The sequence below is a fragment of the Scomber japonicus genome, chromosome 20, assembly GCF_027409825.1.
Source record: "Scomber japonicus isolate fScoJap1 chromosome 20, fScoJap1.pri, whole genome shotgun sequence".
NCBI lineage: Eukaryota > Metazoa > Chordata > Actinopteri > Scombriformes > Scombridae > Scomber > Scomber japonicus.
This window is the reverse complement of record NC_070597.1, coordinates 20507209-20526936: the sequence shown is the minus strand read 5'-3', so window position 1 is coordinate 20526936 and position 19728 is coordinate 20507209. Positions and strand designations below refer to the sequence as shown.

The 19728-nt window shown below is 40.2% G+C and overlaps 1 protein-coding gene across 1 annotated transcript in view; it reads left to right on the top strand.

The window, feature by feature from the left end:
• si:dkey-191m6.4 (rho GTPase-activating protein 22) overlaps positions 1-16996 on the top strand; it is a 34597-nt gene extending 17601 nt beyond the window's left edge. Inside the window, exons 5-11 of the mRNA XM_053341120.1 lie at positions 10305-10433; positions 12952-13159; positions 13264-13396; positions 13485-13558; positions 13737-13858; positions 13979-14996; positions 16774-16996. Of these exons, the coding sequence (XP_053197095.1) occupies positions 10305-10433; positions 12952-13159; positions 13264-13396; positions 13485-13558; positions 13737-13858; positions 13979-14996; positions 16774-16996 (1907 nt within the window). The remainder of the gene's footprint in view (positions 1-10304; positions 10434-12951; positions 13160-13263; positions 13397-13484; positions 13559-13736; positions 13859-13978; positions 14997-16773) is intronic.
• Positions 16997-19728: the final 2732 nt, after the last annotated feature.

The window sequence follows — 19728 nt, the reverse complement described above, 5'->3', positions numbered from 1 at the left end:
TTGCTTGGAGGTCTCTCCTTGTGTTTAGAATGGCTGACAGGCCTGTGAGTCTCTGTGTGTTTTGTTTATGGCCAGTCAACATAGCAGACGGGTGTGAACCCCAATGAGCCTCTAACTTGTGGACAGGCCTGGAGGCGAGCACCCTGGAAGAGGAAAGAGATGGGAGGGAAAGCGAGGGCAGATCAGATGTATAATTAGGTCTGAATGAAACGTTGAGGGTTGAAAATGTGGCATCAAAACTGAAAGAGGGGCTGCTCTTTAGAAGATGGATGTTCTTTTATAATACAGAAGCACAACCCGAGTCTCTAGCCGCACTCGACATCACCAGCAGGAACCCTTTCGGCATGGTCAGAATCAATCTGTGTGAATTACATTCTTCTCTCTTTCACTCCCCCTGCTTATCAGCTCAAAGCTGACTATATCTTGTTTACAAGATATTAGATTTGTTGGCTGCTTGGGGAGAAACACGTGAGGCGCTCTTTCACTCTCTAGTCCATAATCGGCTTATAGTGACGAAGACTTCATTCACTCCTATTGTATGAAACTAATAGACTTGGAGATTCAAGATTTCACATTGTGCTAAAGTAATGCTTTATAGAGGATAAAGCCTCCTCCTGCAGTCAGCATCCTGTACTGAACACAACAGCAACTGATTTCATTGATCAGGACAGCTTTAGTGTACCGTTGCGACTGTTTGGAGGAGAGACCTGCCAACTCTCAGTTCGCTTTGGCAAAACACGAATCAGCAACAAGCTCAATGAGCTCAATGATGCTCTTTTACACAAATGCCTTCCACCCTTTTATGCTACTATACACTCTTTCAAGGAGCGCCCTGCCACTACAGTCTTTACTGCCACTCAAGAACATCTCAGCCATCAGTTGATAAGAGGAGAGTGTTTCTCAAGGGTTCTTTGATTTGAGTCCTTGTTCACTTGTTTTTAAGAGTTCCTACTTGTAGCTCAAGTAAAAAAATGATTATTTAGGCATTCATTTAGCAAAATAGGGCTATTTTGAACAGAATTTCAGTTTAATCTGTCATTTCAGAATTGCATCTGTGGAGTGCTCTGCTCTCATAGCGAGTGATCACTGTGCATGCCATATACCAGCAACCAATTGTTGCATGTCATACCCGTTTCTCTCTCCCCTTGTTTCCTGTCAGACTCTCTGCCATCAACTGTGCAATACAGGCAAAAAATAATATTAAAAAAGAACATCATCCTGCATAAAAGTGCATTTATGTGTAGCACATTGTATAACCCTGCTCCCATACAAATGATGGAAAACCACACATCTGAGAGGTAAGACTAATAACCAATTAGGACTCTCAGACTGATAAACCCACAACATGAAGTCAAAGCAGCACAGGAATGAGGGTGGATAAGTGCAGATAAATATGCTCTTGGCTTTCTCTCACTTTCAGCACTCCTTTGTCCACTGTAATAGTAGCCTTGTCCTTCAAAGGAGCCCAGGGACCTTGGCTGTTCATCTGGGCCATGTCATTGATTGATGGACTTTGTTTTTTGTAAGACTGTGTGTGTGTGCGTGTGTGTGCGTGTGTGTGTGTGTGTGTGTGTGTGTGTGTGTGTGTAATCGTGTGTGTGTTTCAAGCCACCGGGTAAATCCATTGGTCATGTTTATTGTTGTTGAGTACCAAGCCTTGTTGCAAAAGGTAGATACAAGACTGATAACAGCTGCAAGATGCTGACACACACACACAAACACACACGAGGCCTATATAATACTGCATGTTTAATGTGGCCAAAGCACAAGCCATTTTTATAAAAACAGATTAAGGACACTTTCTCATAATGTTCATGTTAAAAACTGCTCAAATTAAGCAATGAATTGGAAAGGGTAAGTACAGATGTCTTATGGAAACACTCTCAAGGTCACTGTCGCATTAAGAGTCTTTATGTGCATTTATCTCACATCAACACTGCAGACATTTGCTCAGCGGAAGCAAACGGAGCACAAAACTCTAATTTCCTTTTGGCATCTGAGTAAAATAACAGCAGTAATTCAGCACGCATGTTATTAAAAATTGGACTCCTACCGTGTTTTTGTTTTGTTTTGTTTTAAGTCTCTATGTACTGTAGTGCAGACAGAGCAACCAGTGCACCCAAACAAAGCCGATTCCACAGTCATGTGCCTGAGTTTGAATTGAGCTAGTCTGAAAGCCTGTAGGCACAAAGGAAATGGGCAAATAATTGGATATTTTAAAATATTCTTTGTATTTAACGGCTGACTCAAGGCTATAAGCCCTCTGTTGTTGCAGTGTGAGGCAATGAAGTCATCTGGAAAGCAGCCCACACACACACACACAAAACACACTTGTGCCTGTGCAAACGTGACAGCTTCTGCTAATTAATCATTGTGGACCAGCCGTTTAGGCAGCCCACACACTTGCACTACATCCATGCATGCACAAACACATACTTGGCTTTTTTCTATGTCTCAGAAATGCACTAATAAGCTAGCATCAGCCAGAGTTCAGAGTCCTGTTGCCTGTCCTGCAGGCAGCATCACCAAAACACACACTTACACTTGAGGCCTTTGCCCTTTCACCTCTGTAACATTAACACAAAGTGCATATTGGCCACTATGCTAATCCACTCATTAAGTGTGACAGTTTTGAGTCTTCAAACAGCATAATAAGATACAGATAGAGACAAATAAGATCCTTAAACACTGCTGGATGTCATACGTTAGCTTTTTATTTGTTCTTCTGTTAAAGAAATGTTGTGTCTTTTAGGGTAATGGTCATTTACCCTCAGACTGAAATGTCTCAACAACTATTGGATGGTGATTTTTCATCTAGCAATATCCTCAGGTCAAAATTTAAATTCATCCAATACTTTGATTTATGACCAAATACCTGCAAAAATACATTCCTCTCAGCCTGAGCTTTACTTTGCAGCTTGTGCTAATCAGAATATGTAAGTACAGTATACTAACACGCCAAATTAAGATGGCAAACATATACATAAGCATGTTAGCATCGGCATTATGAGCATAGTAGTATGCTAATGTTTGCAGTTAGCTCAAAGCACTGCAGCCTCACAGAGTTGCTAGCATGTCTCTCAACCCCGAAATCCCTCACTGTCCAGTATTTTATTATAAGTGTCAGAATGTGTGTCAGAAAGTGTCTAAATGTATCCCCAACCTCCAAAAATTGTGCTGTGAAACAAAAAAAAGCTGTGTCGACGGCTGCGCACCACTTTTTGCTAACAATTTCACTATGAAATGTAGTACATTTTACAGAGGCGAAGATTAGCATTGTAAGTAGTAGGTGAATCTCAATTTGCTGTTTGATATCAAGTAAACTATTGAGTGTCTAGAAGTAAATAAGTGAACAAGGGACACAGCCTTAGTCATTGTTTTTTTTTGTTTTTTTTAACATTTGTACAGCTGAGCTAGCAGTCCCCCGTACATCCAATCTTTACACTAAACCAAGCTAATCATTTCCATTAAACACGCGTCGTATCGACCTTCTTGTCTGACTCTTGGCCAAGTAAGTAAATTAATGTGTTTACTGAAATGTCCAACTATTCCTTTAGGTAATTTCTTGGTGTATCCAACTTCTTCAGTTTGTGATTTTTTTCTTATATTTACCAAAAGGCCTTTCTGGATGACCCAAACACGTGTATGATATTAAGTGTATGTGGCGTTATAGTGTAGTAGAAATGAAGAGGTTTTTGCTGAAGATGCATAAACTCTTACCTAAAACACAGCTGTGCTATGTTTAGGTCTATGTTCTGTTATTGTGGGTGAAGAAACTGGTTAAATGATCAAGATTTATAGCAGTGTATACAGAAACACTGACAGCCATGCTTTCACCTCCCCTTAGGCAACAACAGTACACTGTAAATATGGGTTAGTGGGTTAATAAACATATACAACTGTAAATACAACAAAATGCTGAGAAGGTTATGTACACTGTGAACACTTGGGATGTTAGTGAAGGTGTTAAATCCAATACCAGTGAGACAATATAGGTCTTGATAAGAGCACAGAAATTGGATCTCTGTTTTTCTGTTGTTCATTTTACCTCTTCATCTATTATCCTCTCTGGGGTGCTTCTGAATTTCCCATGGATAACCTGTCATTCAATCAAAGTGTGCAAGACTAGATATAGAGCAATGTTGGCCATCATTGTTTACCTTTTGTATCTTCTGTTTATTTCAGCATTATATCTGGATAAATCTTTAGAGCAGTAAATGGATAGGTTTTTATAGTGTTGATTACAGGTTTAATCACTTATGGGTTATAGTTGTCAGAGATTAAAAGCGGTAAAACTGATTTTTTTTTTTTTTTTTTTAAACAAAAAGTCACAGCTAATTATAGTCATACAGTTTAATACGAGCCTAAATCAGATATGGCTCAAAGGAATCCAAAGTCTGTATGTCAAATTGATTGGCATTGTCTGTTTTCCATCAGTGTGTGTGTGTGTGTGTGTGAGAGAGAGAGAGAGAGAGAGAGTGTGTGTGTGTGTACAAGTTTGTTTGGCAAAGATTGGAGGACAGCCCATCTCCCACTTACTGCACACACACAGACAGAAAGTAAGAGAGAGAGAGAGCCTTGTTACACTCCTCCTCAGGGATTTACTTCTCCCCAGGGGGGGGGCTGAGGGAAAGAACCTGCTGCCCACACTGTTGAATGAACCAGACAGGAAGAAAGGAGGGAATGAATGGACAGTATAAATGAGTGAAGAGCAAAAAGTGGGACTCGTTTAACGGGTTTTGTTTGCGCTGGCATTGAGCATGCCTCACTGGCAGGTTCTGGCCGTCGGTGCTACCTGCGTACTGATCTGCTTCCAAACGGACTTCCAAGCAGAGAAGCTGCTTCATGCAGCAGAAGCATTAGGCCAGAGCCAGTCCCAGCTCCAGCCCGCGCCGCTCACTCAGACATGGGGCCGGTCTGCTGCAAGCCGGACAGACTGAAGAAACAACATCTCCAAGGTAACGGGAAACAGTTACTGGAGATTTTTAACTAGGGGAGTATAGGCTGAAGTGAAGCGCCTGAGTAGCTTTGAGACTGATGGAGGCTCAGATATGTAGTATGTGTAAAATATCTTCTTACTTGTGGCTTTGTTGTATAGCTTTAAGGTACTACATCATGTGTTGAGACATTGTCACATCTCTTCATGCATACTAGAAATTTAAACTGAATGTATTTTCAAAATTTCTATGGAAAAGCAAGTCAGAGATATACAATCCAATGACTCTGTGTGCTAAGTTTTACCAGGAAAGAGGTTATGTGAGAGAGTTTTGAAAAGGATTATTATTGATTTTTCTTTCTTTTTTTTTTACAAAAGTTGTATTGCTTGCTTTACTTAAACAAATGTAACTTTAGCAAATCTGGAAATATAATGACAAGCAAATAAATATTATCTAGTGACTTCCAGCATAATTTTCTTAAGCAGTTGGTTGCTACTTTTATTGGCAGTCAGTTAAATGATACACTGGTCAATTACATATGGTAGGCAATAGTACAGTTGCAATATAGTCACTGATACAGTATAACTGTGGTCCAGTGTCTACTATACATCAGAGTCAGTCAAAATATTGTGGCGGGAGCTTGTTGTGTCTACAACAAGACATGCTGGATGAAAACATGAGGTTAAATATTTAAGGTGGCAAAAGGTCATACAGTAAGTTACTTTGTTGGGATTCATTATTATATTTTGCAATACTTATCCTATCTGGGCAATGCTAAAATGATATTTTGTTGAGCAAAATGTAATTGTGACTTTGTGAGTTTAAGTTATTAAGCGTTTGAGAGCTTGTAATACTACTTACTCAAAATAACTGATCCTTCCAAACTGATCATCAGATAAGTGGAGTTTTTAATTTCCTGAGTGGAAATCCTGAAATATCAAAAGTCTACTAACTGGCAACACAAAATAGCATCACTATTTTACAAACAAAAGGAAAGCTGACTAAAAATGAGGCTATAGTATTTTAACATGTGATTTTTTTAAGTGGCTGCATACTGTAGGTACTAAGTATCAGGTAGCTGACCCTGTGCTGTAAGCCATAATGCTACTGTCTGCACTGATTGGTCCTCAATGTTTGTCTACTCATTCACTTATTTATTTTCTGTCTGTCTCTCTCTTCCTGTCTCTCTCTCTCATACATAATAGCAATAAAAAAGCAGCACAGGGGTCATATAAAGTTAATCCCCAACCAATTCACTGAGCCCAATCATCAGTCTCATTATTAATAGAGGACTTGGCCGGAGGGACAAAGCACACCAACAAACCAAACAGTGTATTAACTGTGTGACTGTTTGCTAGGCTAGCAGAGGACTTTAATAGTTTGAGAGAGAGTAAATGTGAAGTCACAGTAGGGCTGGGCGATTATGGCAAAAATCAAAATCATGATTAATTGAAGTTTTAACCTCGATTACGATTAATGAACGATTATCTCCACCCTTGATGAACAATGATGTATTTTCACAGTTTCTTTTGTTTTGTATTTTACACTGCCATCACACGATATTTTGTGATATTTTCGCACGAGTATCTTTAGGGAGTGAAAATAATGATGTTTTAAGGTGTGATGCTGTGGTTAATGTCTAGTTTTTCACAAAACCCACTTGATTAAAACTGAAAAGATCATGGTTGGGTTAACAAGATCACTGGAGATTCCTTAAAGATATGCAACCTTTACTGTCATGGCAACATTGAACACCACGATTAATTGACCTGAGCAAGATTAAGTCAATTAGAGTTTCTAAATGTCAGTTTAGATTATTTTTCGATTAATTGCCCAGCCCTAGGTCACAGGTATGATTCTAATAGACTAGAAAGTGGATTTGTGGAAGACTGGTCTGTGCTTTAATATTTATTTTCATGCAGAGTTAGATTAAATTATACCCAATGTGAAGCCAGAGGCAGGAGACAATTAGCTTTAGCATAAACACTGGAAGCAGTGAAGAAACAGTTTCTCTCGCTCTGTCCAAATGTTAAAAAACATGCCTACCAGCACCTCTAATGCTGTATTCCATTTACTTCAGAAATTGGAAGTTGAACCTGGGAATGACGTCTGTGAGTTTGATTTGTCAGAAAACCAGTTCTAGCCAGGTTAGCCGCTGATAGCAATACCTGCTGTATTTTGCACATACAAACAGCATAGCAACATGTCCACAGACAAAAGTTGGACAGTGCTGTGTGCAACTAAGTTAAAGAGACATAAATAAGACAAAACTGCTAATAAACAGGATATTACTATACTACAGTTCACACTGTTGATGCACAAGGCTATCATCTTGGACTTTGAGGCGAGGGCTGGTGAGGTTCGTCCAACTTTCCAACTCGGAGATTCTTCTTCAGGGGGCGTACCAGTTGAAATTCGACCGGGAACTCAGAAATTCCAACTTCGGAGTACAACTGGAATGCACCATAAAGCTTGCTAATTCATGTCATGTTTGTTTTTAAAGACTTACTATGCAGGATTTTCCTTAACAAAAAAAAAAATGTATACTTACACAAAAGGAATCCTTCTTATCACTTATGACCCACTAGTAGACAATGGCATTGTATGTTTCTACAGATGCCCCTCTGTCTGTATTTGTTATTATTTTACTGTGTTTCAGGGTATCTAGGGGGGCTGGGGAGGGTGGTTGACTATTGGACTGAAAGCCGAAGAAAAGTTGACTGACACATACCATAACTTACACCAATTAGGCTACCCCTTGGTTAACGGGTTACAATTAGTATGCACTGATAGCACCAAAAAGCAAGCATTTTGTAAATGGTATCTTTGTGTTTGCACGCTAAAATACACTAAGATATTAAGGGTAAAAACTCTAGGGAGAATGTGTATTTACAGAGTGGTGGGCTTTTGTTAACTTCTACCAAAGAGGAGGACTGCGTCTTTCTGAAATTAGCCTCCTTGTTACTCTAAACATTTAACTGTACGTGTTATGTGTTCTTAGCTAGCCTGCTAACATTAGCTGCTAGTAAACTACAATTATGAATCACCTGGCTTGTTCAGCTTTGGAGGGTTAGTGAACCGTGGGAAAGCTACTTGCAGTCAATAGAGCGAACGGTAAGCTAGCTGCTGACAGTGACTGATAGAGCACCTTCAAAACATAAGCTGGCTGCAAAACAAGGGCAGCCAGCCAGCCAATAACAAAAGTAAATGTAATGACTAAAGTTAGCTAACTGCTTTTGCTGTTGAGTAATTAGTAAAGTTAAGTAATTAGTTATGAGTAATTCATTACATTTTTATTTAACACTGGCCATAAAAATAGGTACAATATCTTATGGCCTTTAGGGCTAACAAATTGTTTCACCTTTGTTAAAATAACAATATCCAGATCCATGACTGATAGACAATCCACCCTTTTCATCTTTCCAGTGGAATAAGCTCGCTGGAAAGATGAAAAAATGTAGAAGAAAATTCCCCAGTCTGGCCTTGACTATCACCTGACTGCTTTGTCGTCTTGACTACAGGTATCTTATCCCATACTGACAAGTTTATAATTTCACACAATTACATCAGCAAGAAAGATGCTATTCTCCTGCCCTATAAAAAAAAAGAACTACAGTCCCTCCTCCCTCCATCCCTCTCCTCTCCTCTCCTCTCCTCTCCTCTCCTCACCTCATCTCCCAGTCAACACCACCTGTGAGCTGGCTGACATTTAGGAACTGATGCTATAATTGTGAATAAATCTTCAATAAACAGAGACATTCAAAACGCTGTAGCTTTATGCACACAAGCTGTAAACATTCAACCTCTTCCCAAGCTCAAATGTCAACCTCCGACTGATTCTGTGTAAAAGGACAGGATCTGCTTCATCAGTAAGACTTTGTACTGAGAGGAAAGCTCAGTTAAATTGTATTTCTGATGTTCTAGTGGTTTTTTGGTGTATATTGGCTGTTTTAGGATTGATTGTAAATGGATCTCTGTGTGTGTGTGTGTATGTGTGTGTTATCAGGGCTCAGTTTCTTGAAGAGGAAGTATTGGCTGTGTCCCAGCTCCTTAATGTCTGAGTCTCCTCTCTACACTGACTATCACCCTTTTAATTTGCCTCTTTTCCTGAGAGGAAATTAAAGAGCCCATCTAGTTTCAGTTGTACATATCCACACACACTGTATAGGTGCATTAATGGGGCCAAAATTACATTATGTAATATAATAATATTATTATTATTATTTGTCACATCATTTAGACTTTAAATCTTATGACGGTACCCTGACTGAGACTGACTAAGAAAAAAGACAATAATGGTATATCTTGGGTCCACTGGTGCACATGTGAAGAAGGACCACAGTGTGTTGTTCATCATGACAGTGTGAGTTTGCAAAGCTGGGCGACAATGGCACTTAGCTTTATGGCACCGCTGTTTATATTTGGATTCCCTCCTCACAGCTAAATGACTGTGACAACAATGACTGTGACTGTGGCAACAACATCATCCAACACTAATGGCTCATCCAAATGGAAAACACATTGCATATTCTCCATAACATTTGAATGTCCAACAAAATACAAAAAAATGAAAGAAGCAGGATAATAAATAGGACAAATTTGCTGCCTGTGGTCTGTGGTGTGGTTTCTTTATGTAGCGCATAATCTATCTATCATATGATTATTGAAGGTAGTTTATATTTTATACTCTTGTGAAGTTATAAAAAAACATATCCAGCACTCTATCTCAGCATAAAATAACTCATTATGGATTATCATCCAGTTAGTGTTGCACTCAAGGAACATGGATAATGAGTCTTTGAAATGTGATTTGGACTCACTGGTGTCATATTTAGAGGACACGAGAGTTGGGAGTACAAATACAGTGAATGCTTAATAGAACCACTGTGCCATCTAGTGGTGAGAAACCTTTATAGCATAGTGGTTTTAACTTGGTGGAAACCCTATGAATACTCTGACTGAGTGACTAGTTAGTACCATATTTTCAAACTCACCAATCATGAAATATTAAATATGCACAAATCTATCCAACTAGATGTGCTGATTCATTCTCCCTTCAGCTCTGCCTGATTATACTGTGCTTTACCTGTTTTTTCTTCTGTCTTTCTGTGAAAAACACCTAGGGGCCTGTTAGCCAAAGGTCAGTGGGTACCAGCCCAGTCAACCAAGGTTACTATCTACACTTTGACTCTCACAGGAAGCTGGCACAAACTCAGTGCACGAACAAACCCGAACTAGCTGCAACATTGGCAGAAAAAGGCACAACTACACCGCCTTTACAATAAGGTCCCTACAAGAAGAGACTTATTCTCTGGTGCACTCACCCCCACTTTTCTCTCCTTCTTCCTCGTCATATTTTTCTAACAGGTGGAACAGGAGACAAGGACCGCGCACCAATCAGCCATGAATCATTCCTACTTATGGCAAACTCCCAGACAGATATGGACGACTGGGTCAAAGCCATACGCCGGGTCATCTGGGCACCATTTGGAGGAGGTAAAGTATAACTGCATGCTCAAATACGAGAAACATGATCACATCACAATCACATATTTGTTGTAAACAGTTAATTTCTAACTGTTCATGACTAGGCGTGTGCTCATGAGATTTGATCATTTGCATAACCAAATCTTCTTTGCAAATAGTTGGCAACTTTAACGTGGACCAAAGCAGTTCCTTCCAAGCAAGCCAGGAAGTCACCATTTCCTCTCTGTCATGTGGGCTCCACAGATCTCCCAACACGAAACCAGATATTGCTGCTGAAATTGGAAAAGACTACAGTAACACCGCTCTGGTGTGTCTATATTATACTGTATTAGTTACTAATTTGAACCCCATCATGCAAAGTATCACCTGCCCCTACTGTGTCTCTTTCTTTAGCCGGCAGTTAATTCTCACCCGGCTGTCTCTATTCCTGGTGTCCAGCTACCTGACTGGAGAAATGTGATGAGAGTTTGCTGTCAATCTATTCCAGTATGCTGTTGATATAAATTCAAAAATAGAGGACAGAGTGCTTTTATGGGGTTTCTGCCATCGCTGGCATCTGTTTAGGTGTTCTTTGGCTGGAGCTTGTTGAGGAATAAACTATGAATAAACTCCTTCAAATTTAATTTTTCTAAGCAGCAATGAGCCTGTGGTTAAATCTCAACCTGTCTGCTCCGGTCTGACTGCCCAACTACTGTACTTGAAAAGAGTCCAGAAATATAACCAGGCCTGTCTGGGTGTGAACAGGGACATTTGGAGCAGCTGAATAGCAAGGTGTTGGGTTACAAAGGAGTGGTTTATTAATAGAGATATAAATGTAGAATAACACACCAATGATATAGTGTATGTCATCACAGGTCTCATTTTAGTCTTTATTTTTTATCAGCCAAGTTTAAGCTCTTTTGGCACGAGGGGGAGAGGGGTACTACTAGAGCAGCAGCCATTTAAATTATTCATCTCTTGGGTGTTTTTTGATTGTTTAGTCAATAAGAATTTAGAATTCATTTATTTAGCAAAAGTAATGTTTTCATATTTCTTATTTTGTCTGACAATTACAACAATAAACACAAATGGCAGTAAATTACCATATTTGAGAAGCAGTAACCTAAAAATATTTGGTATTTATTTGACTAAAATTGTTAAGCAGTTAATAACAGTGACATTAGAATTGACTATTGGTAGTTCATAGATTCTAGTTTCAACACTGCCAACATCTCAGACCATTCCCTTCAGTGAAAGGGAGTAAATGCCATTTCTGGTCCTTCTTTTTAATCCCTTCTCAACATTTCTGTATTAATACTGAATCAAATGAGTGAAATGACTACAAAGTGGTTGCTCCTAATAGGGCATCCACAAAGAATTCTCATCCAACACAGTTGGTCGACTGGGTTTTTTAGTATCTTTTAGCTCGTTATTTTGTCAAAGGTGGGGTGGTGGCAAGGCTATGCACAGGGTTCTGCATGCTCGCTACGCCCCTGCCCACAGATATAATACCTTTCAAAAGTCTGTCAGAGCTGGGGAGAAGCATATCAACAAGCAACATTCAGATAAGCTGTCGTGGTAATATAGTATCTGCTGGTTTACCTCATGCTTGCTTGGTCATATTTCAATCACCCCTCTCAGATTCACAGAGAAGGGGTGTCTGTGTCTCGGTTCTCGGTCCAGAATAGAACTGTCGCCAACTTATAGACCTGTCATTAACTGCAACACTGCAGTCACTGCACACTGACCTTCGTCTGCTGCTCTCATACATGTATATGTGCCGTCAGCTCAGTGCTCCTCCGTCAGTTCCCTAAACTGTACTCTTGTTTCTGCTGTGAAACAATTTGTGTTTGCAATATTAATCTACCAGCGGAATCAAATGCCTGAACCGGAATGGATTAATTTGGTGAAATGTGGGTTGGGGATGTATGAGAAACGCTTGCTGCTGCTGTGCAGCCCCTGTTCTGTGAATTACTACGATTACTGCGAGCTGTCAGACAGCTGTGAATACTGCAGCCTGACAACAGGTAACAATTACCACTAATTAATTATCCAATAGAAGTGCGTATTTTTTGCAATTTAAAGAGGACCTCTAGTACTTCAATTACCTTCTGTTTATAGATTCTGTTAAATACATTTTTTGGGACCATTAAACACTAGAAACTCATCTGCGAGCAAAGATCATCACAGACAGGGTGTCAGTAGGACTAAGTCAAGTGGTGTTGCTGGTGAAGCTATGACTGGGGGCCCTCATTGTGAAAAATTGGGAAGTAATATGCAGCAATGTACTGTAGTTCTTTTTCCATTTACTCTGAAGTTAAAAGGTATGAAATTGCTTTAAGACACACTGTAAGTTACATTACATTAAAAGCTGTATGTCTCAACAACATTTTACAAATTAGCTCATTGAGACAGCTTGTTTGACTGAACACTTTTCTATATTTTGTTTAAGATTAAAGGCCTACTGTTGCATTATGTCTCTAGAGAACAAAAAAGACAGTGAATACAGATATGCAGATATTTGAAGGCTTCCCTCATCTGTCCCCAGGGATATTTGGCCAGCGTTTGGAGGACACGGTGCAGTATGAGAAGAAGTTCGGACCCCGGCTGGCACCCCTGCTGGTGGAGCAGTGTGTGGACTTCATCAGGGAGAGGGGCTTGGATGAGGAGGGTCTCTTTCGAATGCCAGGACAGGCCAACCTCGTCAAAGAGCTGCAGGAGGCCTTTGACTGTGGTGATAAGCCTCTGTTTGACAGGTAGGCAGGAAGGGCCTTTAGGAGTCAAATGATCAACTTCAGTTTTGTAAAAACTGGTCCTGACCTTAACAGTCCTAATTCATTTTTTACGTCTTCCCCTACAGTAATACAGAAGTCCACACGGTGGCATCATTGCTGAAGTTGTACTTGCGAGAGCTGCCTGAACCTGTCATTCCCTTCTCCAAATATGAAGACTTTCTATCCTGTGCACAGCTTTTGGTCAAAGATGAGGAGGAGGTGTGTGCAGTTTACCTGGAGTGTGTTATGTGTATGTGTGTTATGTGCTGTATGTGTCTAACAGTGAGTACAATCTTTCTTTTATCAGGGGGTCCAGGAGCTTGGAAGACAAGTTAGCACTCTACCTCTACCTAACTACAATCTCCTCAAGTACATATGCAAGTAAGTACATCACCTATCCCCTCTCCTGATATTTAATTGATGTGGACTGGTAATTACTTCCCACTGTTGAAATTGATCTGAAATAAATGTCATCAGTTATATATACATCAGTAATATTTTCAACAATGATGGCTGTTTCTGCTCTAATATTTATCGCAACTCATGCATCTTTTCTTAGATTCCTTGATGAGGTCCAATCCCACTGTAGTGAGAACAAAATGAGTGTCCAGAATCTCGCCACAGTATTTGGACCAAATATCCTTCGACCCAAGGTGGAGGACCCAGTCACTATCATGGAAGGTACAGATGATGTTCACTGAGTTCATGGCAATAACGGCTCATATAGCAATGCTAGTTTGATTAGTATCTCATTACATTTGGTAGTATTGACGAAGATACAAATTGGTCCATATTCTCTAGGTACCTCTATGGTCCAGCACCTGATGACAATCCTCATTAGGGAACACAACCGTTTGTACTCAGGGAGAGACCAGGAAGGATCCACTGTGCCCCAAACAGAGCTCCCTGTCCAGGGACATCAGCTCCAACATCGCAGCCTGGGAGCCTGGATCTCCGAGGAGGACCTTCACAACTCCCCAGTCTCCAACCCTGACCAAGAACTGCACAGCAGTGCATCATCTCTAGATGCCAAACTGTGTGCAGCCATCACACCCACCCAGACTCCTAACCCAAACCCTGGACCAAAACTGGGGTCTCCGTCAGGGAAGGGCGATACCGTGGTTAGCCCAAGTAAACAAGCTAAGACCATACCTTCCTGGAAATACACTTTCAAAAGCTCCTCAGCGCCTCGTTCCCAGCCACAAACTAAGCAAAGCAGTGGCGGTTCTGTGGCAGACACTACCAGTGTATCTTCTGGTGGAGGTGGAGGTAACTGGCTCATGAACGGTTTGTCCTCCTTGAGGGGACACCGCCGCACCTCTTCAGGTGAACGGTCTGCCCGGGACCGCGACTCGACCGGCTCTTCTCAAAGACTGTCCACCTATGACAATGTCACCTCCTCGTCCAGCATGGGGAGTGTTCCAAGTGTAGCCAGCACACCTTGGTCCACTTCCTCCTGCGAGATCTCCGTCCCTGACTCTGGTAGCAGTGAGCCCTCAGCTAACCAGATCTGTGGAGTAGGGGGTGAAAGTGGGGAAAAAGGGGAGTGGATGGAGAGTCAGAGGGAGATTGACAGAGGAAGGGATGGGGGTATGACGACAGACCCAAGCTCTGAGCAGGACAGTTGCGAGGCCATGGAGCTGTGCAGCAGCAGTGCAGCATGCAGTGAGAACGGACACATGGCCATGGCAGCTGGGGTGCCATCCATTATCATGTCTGAGGATGGAGACGGGACAAGTGTAACACTGAGTAGTCTGGTCGAGGGTCTGAAGGACGAGTTGAGGAAACAGAAGACTACATATGAGGCCAGGATCCAAAAGTAAGTCTAACATCTAGGGTTTCCTGAAATTTGTCATATTTGTATTGATTTTCTTACAGTGGGAACTATCTTTCTATCTATTTATCTATAAGAAACTTAAAGTTAGTTCAGTATGTTCTCCATCAAGGGTACCCAGTTTGGAACCACTCTGCTCTACCATATAGGTTCTTTATGAAATGGTTCATTTTATTAATTTTTTTGACTTGCATGTGTTACTTAAGCAATATGACACAAGAAGGAGTGTTGCCATACTGAATATCAGCACGTCTGTGAGTCAGTTGTAGGTACGAGGCCACAGCCCAAGTGCCAAAGATAATCACAGAGCCTCAAGTCCCACATCAGACAGTTTCTGTATAACAGTGGCTCTCAGGCTGTGGTTGGTGTAAGACGTGTGTGTCCCTGCCTCTTTGCACATCCTGGGTAACATCTGTGACAGCTGGTTTACTCCCAGAGGAACGGCAGTATACCAGAAGCTGTCTGTCACAGCTGTTACCCTCTTGAGCTGCAGATAGAGGGCTTTTGCACCAGGCAGAGTTTTGCTTAGGGGTGGTTTAAATCAATGATATGACGAATTAAACTAGCCAGAAGCCCAAGGTAGCTGTTGATACTGTAGAGCTCCCCTTTAGTTGTCTGGATGGATCCATAAAACTGCCTCAAGATTCAGTCAGACTCAGTTCAGTCTTCTTAACAGACTGAATATTGATGTTTATATTTTTTGAGACTTAGCCAAGTCTGAAAGCAGGTTGGCTTATGTCATATAAGTACACCTGGACGTTTGCACTAAATTATTCAGGCTTCTTTCCTTTCCGCTGTCCTCTTCTAATGGCTCTTCATAATTTAACTCAAATGTTATCTGTGGAAATATGTTTATCTTTGCAGTGCAGAGTGCGTTACAATCTAAGATACATAATGAACAGTTATTAGAACACCTGTGATAATGCATATTTAAAAGTTTCAGTGCTGTTGTACTCTATATCAGTACTTACATAATGCCTCTTGTCCAATCAAATTACTTGGTTGAAACTAAATATTGTATAATAAGTTTTGTGAACACAAACACAATGGACTGAATTTTCTTACTTAGCTTTGTCATTCTCTTATTTACTGTTATTAGCACCGACTTCACTGTATTGGTTAAGTTACCTACTATGATAGTGATCTTAAAGGGATGCTCGAGAGATTTTTTATTGCATTTCAATTGGTGGGGGACTTGTGAGACACCAATTAAAAAATAATGAGCTTAATCTATCTTCCCTAGTCCCTAGATCAGTCCCTAGATGTGCCAACCTCCCAGGATCTTACATTTCCCATCATGCAACTCTTTTTGTCAGAATCTCTTTATCTGTTAAATGTCTACATCTTTCAAACTCCACACATCCAATTTGTAACATAGGTTTTCTGTTGAAAATTGAGTGTCTAAGGCAAAGCTGAGATAACCCAGATGACATTATCTTGGGTTATTCTGTCAGCCTTTACAAAACTCCTTCAGAGCCAACAAAGATATACAACTAAATTAAATTATGTGATGAAATGTTGAAAAACTTGTGAATTCTTGTGGTAGTCTCAGAGCTGTACCCTGTAGACACAGTTTGATTTGGACTGGAGAATTTTATTACATGACTATCTCAAAAGCTAAACATCAGATGAAGCTGAAAATGCCAACAAAATTTAAACTATTCCTTTGATAGAAAGCATTTGCAGGTATATGATAATATACTAAGAGTCATGGCGAGTCACTGACCTTTCTTTTCTGTCTGTGATGTCCTGCATCTTTCAGGTTGGAGGATTCCAGTGCTGCTCTGTGTGCACAGATGGAGCGTTTAGAACAGGAGATGGAGCAGGAAAGGAAGAAGCAACGTATGCTGGAGATCAAACTGCGAAACTCTGAGCGGGCACGTGAGGACGCGGAGAACCGTAACCGGCTTCTGGAAAAGGAGATGGAGGATTTCTTTTCCACACTCGGAGATCTGGCCTTGGGTGCGAGGACTAGCGACATTTGATACAGCAAGGCCACTCTTGTGTCTGGGGTCAAAATAGTGGCTGACATCAGGGTTTAAATTTAGGGGGTTTGATGTTTCTTAAGGGCTTGTGTCCTCCTCAGTGCAGCAAGATATCCTTCAAGAAAAAAAACAAATAAAAAAAAAATAGGCCTTTTTGTGTTCATTCAGGACAAAATCAAAGGAACTGTAATATGGAGATGACAAGAAATTCACATGAAGTAAAAATGAAATCATCTCTACTGAACACAGAGTGGTTTTAACTTTCCTTGATGTGCAGTGATACACTTACGCATGCTTGAAATGGACATTGATTTACACCTGTGTTGAGTCCAGGGTTTGTCTTGTGGAGGCAGTATTTTAACAGTTCCAGTAGCTGTATGCAAATGGTTGGACATATAGTGTAATTTCTTTGACATTGTCTTTACTGGAGAGCACTGACATCTTCAACCACTATGTTACAAGGACACTACGTGAATGGATTTCGTGCAGAAACTGTAAGACTCTTTTGAGAATTCAATGTGGCATACAGAGAGCTGACTGAGTTATCTTTATCTGATATTTAAAACAGGAATAGTTTGACACTTTTGACATTCTGGATACTACTCTCATGTATGTACGCTAAATATGAAGTAAGACAAAGGAGACAGCTTGGCTGAGCCAAAAGACTGGATGCAAGGGGAAACAGCTAGCTTGGCTCTGTCCAATGTTTAAAAAAGAAAGGGTATCAGTGCTTCTGAAGCTTATTTACACCATATGTCTACTATTCATCAAATTTGAAATGTAATAGCAAGTGAGATATAACAAACTAACTATAGAGTTGCTTGTAGCTGGATTTTTAGCTGTAATTTTTGGGCAGAGTACGGCTAGCTATCCCCCTGCCTCCTGTTCTAGTGCTAGGCTGTAGGCTATAAGCTATGACCTCCCGCTTCCTCTTGTTAGCTTAATACTTAGTGTGCAGGCAAGTGTGGTATCGACCATCTTATCTATCTCTCGGCAGGAAAGCAAATAAACATGTTTCCCAAAATGCCGAATTATTCCTGCAACTGTTGAGTCGCTTCACCAAAATTACAAAAACATTTTCTAATCATCTATCTTTTTTGGCCAGGTTATGAGGTTGCAAAGAATTGTGTGAACTATCCAGATAGTAACAGGTTTACTATTTCTGGAAAGAGATGTTGCTGAATTGGATTTTATTAAATGTAGTCTTTAAAGCTGTGAGTGTGAGAAACTAGACTCAAATAACCTCCATTTTTTGGAGGGCTGGTGGCAGAAATGTCATATATGAATATCTCATAACCTTAAAACCAAAGTTACATGATTACACCCCACTAGTTGTAAATGAGAAAATTGTGTTTTTTGTAATTAAACTGAATTGACTCTTTTAGTACAGTGGTAGCTTTTGCAGAGGTTTCACCCCTTGCATTTATCCTCCTGTCCTGTATTCACACTGCAGATTTTTTGTTATGTTTTTGCTGAATCAGATGCGTATATTATAACACAAAAAAGGATTTGCAGAAAAAAAAAAAAAAAAAAGATTTCCCGATTTCTTGTGATAATGGAACAAAACTAATGCAGTGAGAGGTGGGACTTCTGCCATAGCTGCTTCTGAAATCTTTGTCCTCAGGCCCTTCCAGTGCCTCTCTCGTCACCGTCTACAGAACATGGTTTCCATGTCCATTTGATGGCAAACCTCAGTCTTTGGGTCACTGTGATCCTCACAGATGTCAATGTACTTTTATTGTACAGATAATAAAACAGGGACTATGTCAACAATTTTTGAAGCATTTTCAACTAAGCGCATGCTGCCAGCTACACGGCACATGTGGTTCAGTAGGTGAAGGCCATTTACAGTTCACAGTTAATACCAAAGCTGGACCGCCTCAAGCTGTTCGCTCATTAAAGATCTGAATGGCCTGCCTGGAAGCCATGTTGATTTTGGCACATGAAGCTGAACACTGCCCTCAAAGAAACAATGGAATTTCCTGGTTGTGCCTTCAGGGAAGTGTTTTTAAATAGGAAAAATGTAGTGTTGCTTGCTTGTCCAGAGATGTAGTGCATACAGTATATTCGCCCATTAGTACACACAGTGGCTGCATTGTTTTCTTTCTTTTTTTCAATATGGCAACAAACTGCTGAAGAATGATAACTTGATCTCCCTAGAAGGTGCCAATTCTTGTGAAAGTGAATTGTGATTTGAATGGAAGTTTTGAATTAAGAATGTATCCTTGTGGTGAATGTAATGTGTTGTTGATGAAAACAGCCCTATAAAAATGTTAACAGAAGGAAAAAAAATATATATATAATTGCTGATGATGTTCAGTACTTCCTACCAGATGTCCGTTAGTGACAGAAAAATTGATTTCAACACTTAAATTCATGTTTCCAAGATGAAAACTTGTTCTGTGAGCATTGCATGTTTGAAAATGTCACCAATCAGAAGAATGTCCACAAGTGTATTAAGCAACACTTATTTCTCAAAGGGCCCAACAAACAGTATAATTACAAGTGAAATGTGTTTTTGGTTCGATAATGTGACAGTATTTGTTTTTTTTTGTTTTTTTACATTTTATAAACAAATATGAAGCCAATGTTCTATTACCTTCTTTAATTGCACAGGTTTACAAGGTAATTGTCCTTCAAGGCATTTTAACTACCACTCTTAGACAGTTCGCAGTATGATGGTTTAAAATTGAATGCAGGTTCTTTGACTCCCATACAGACATTTATTTTAC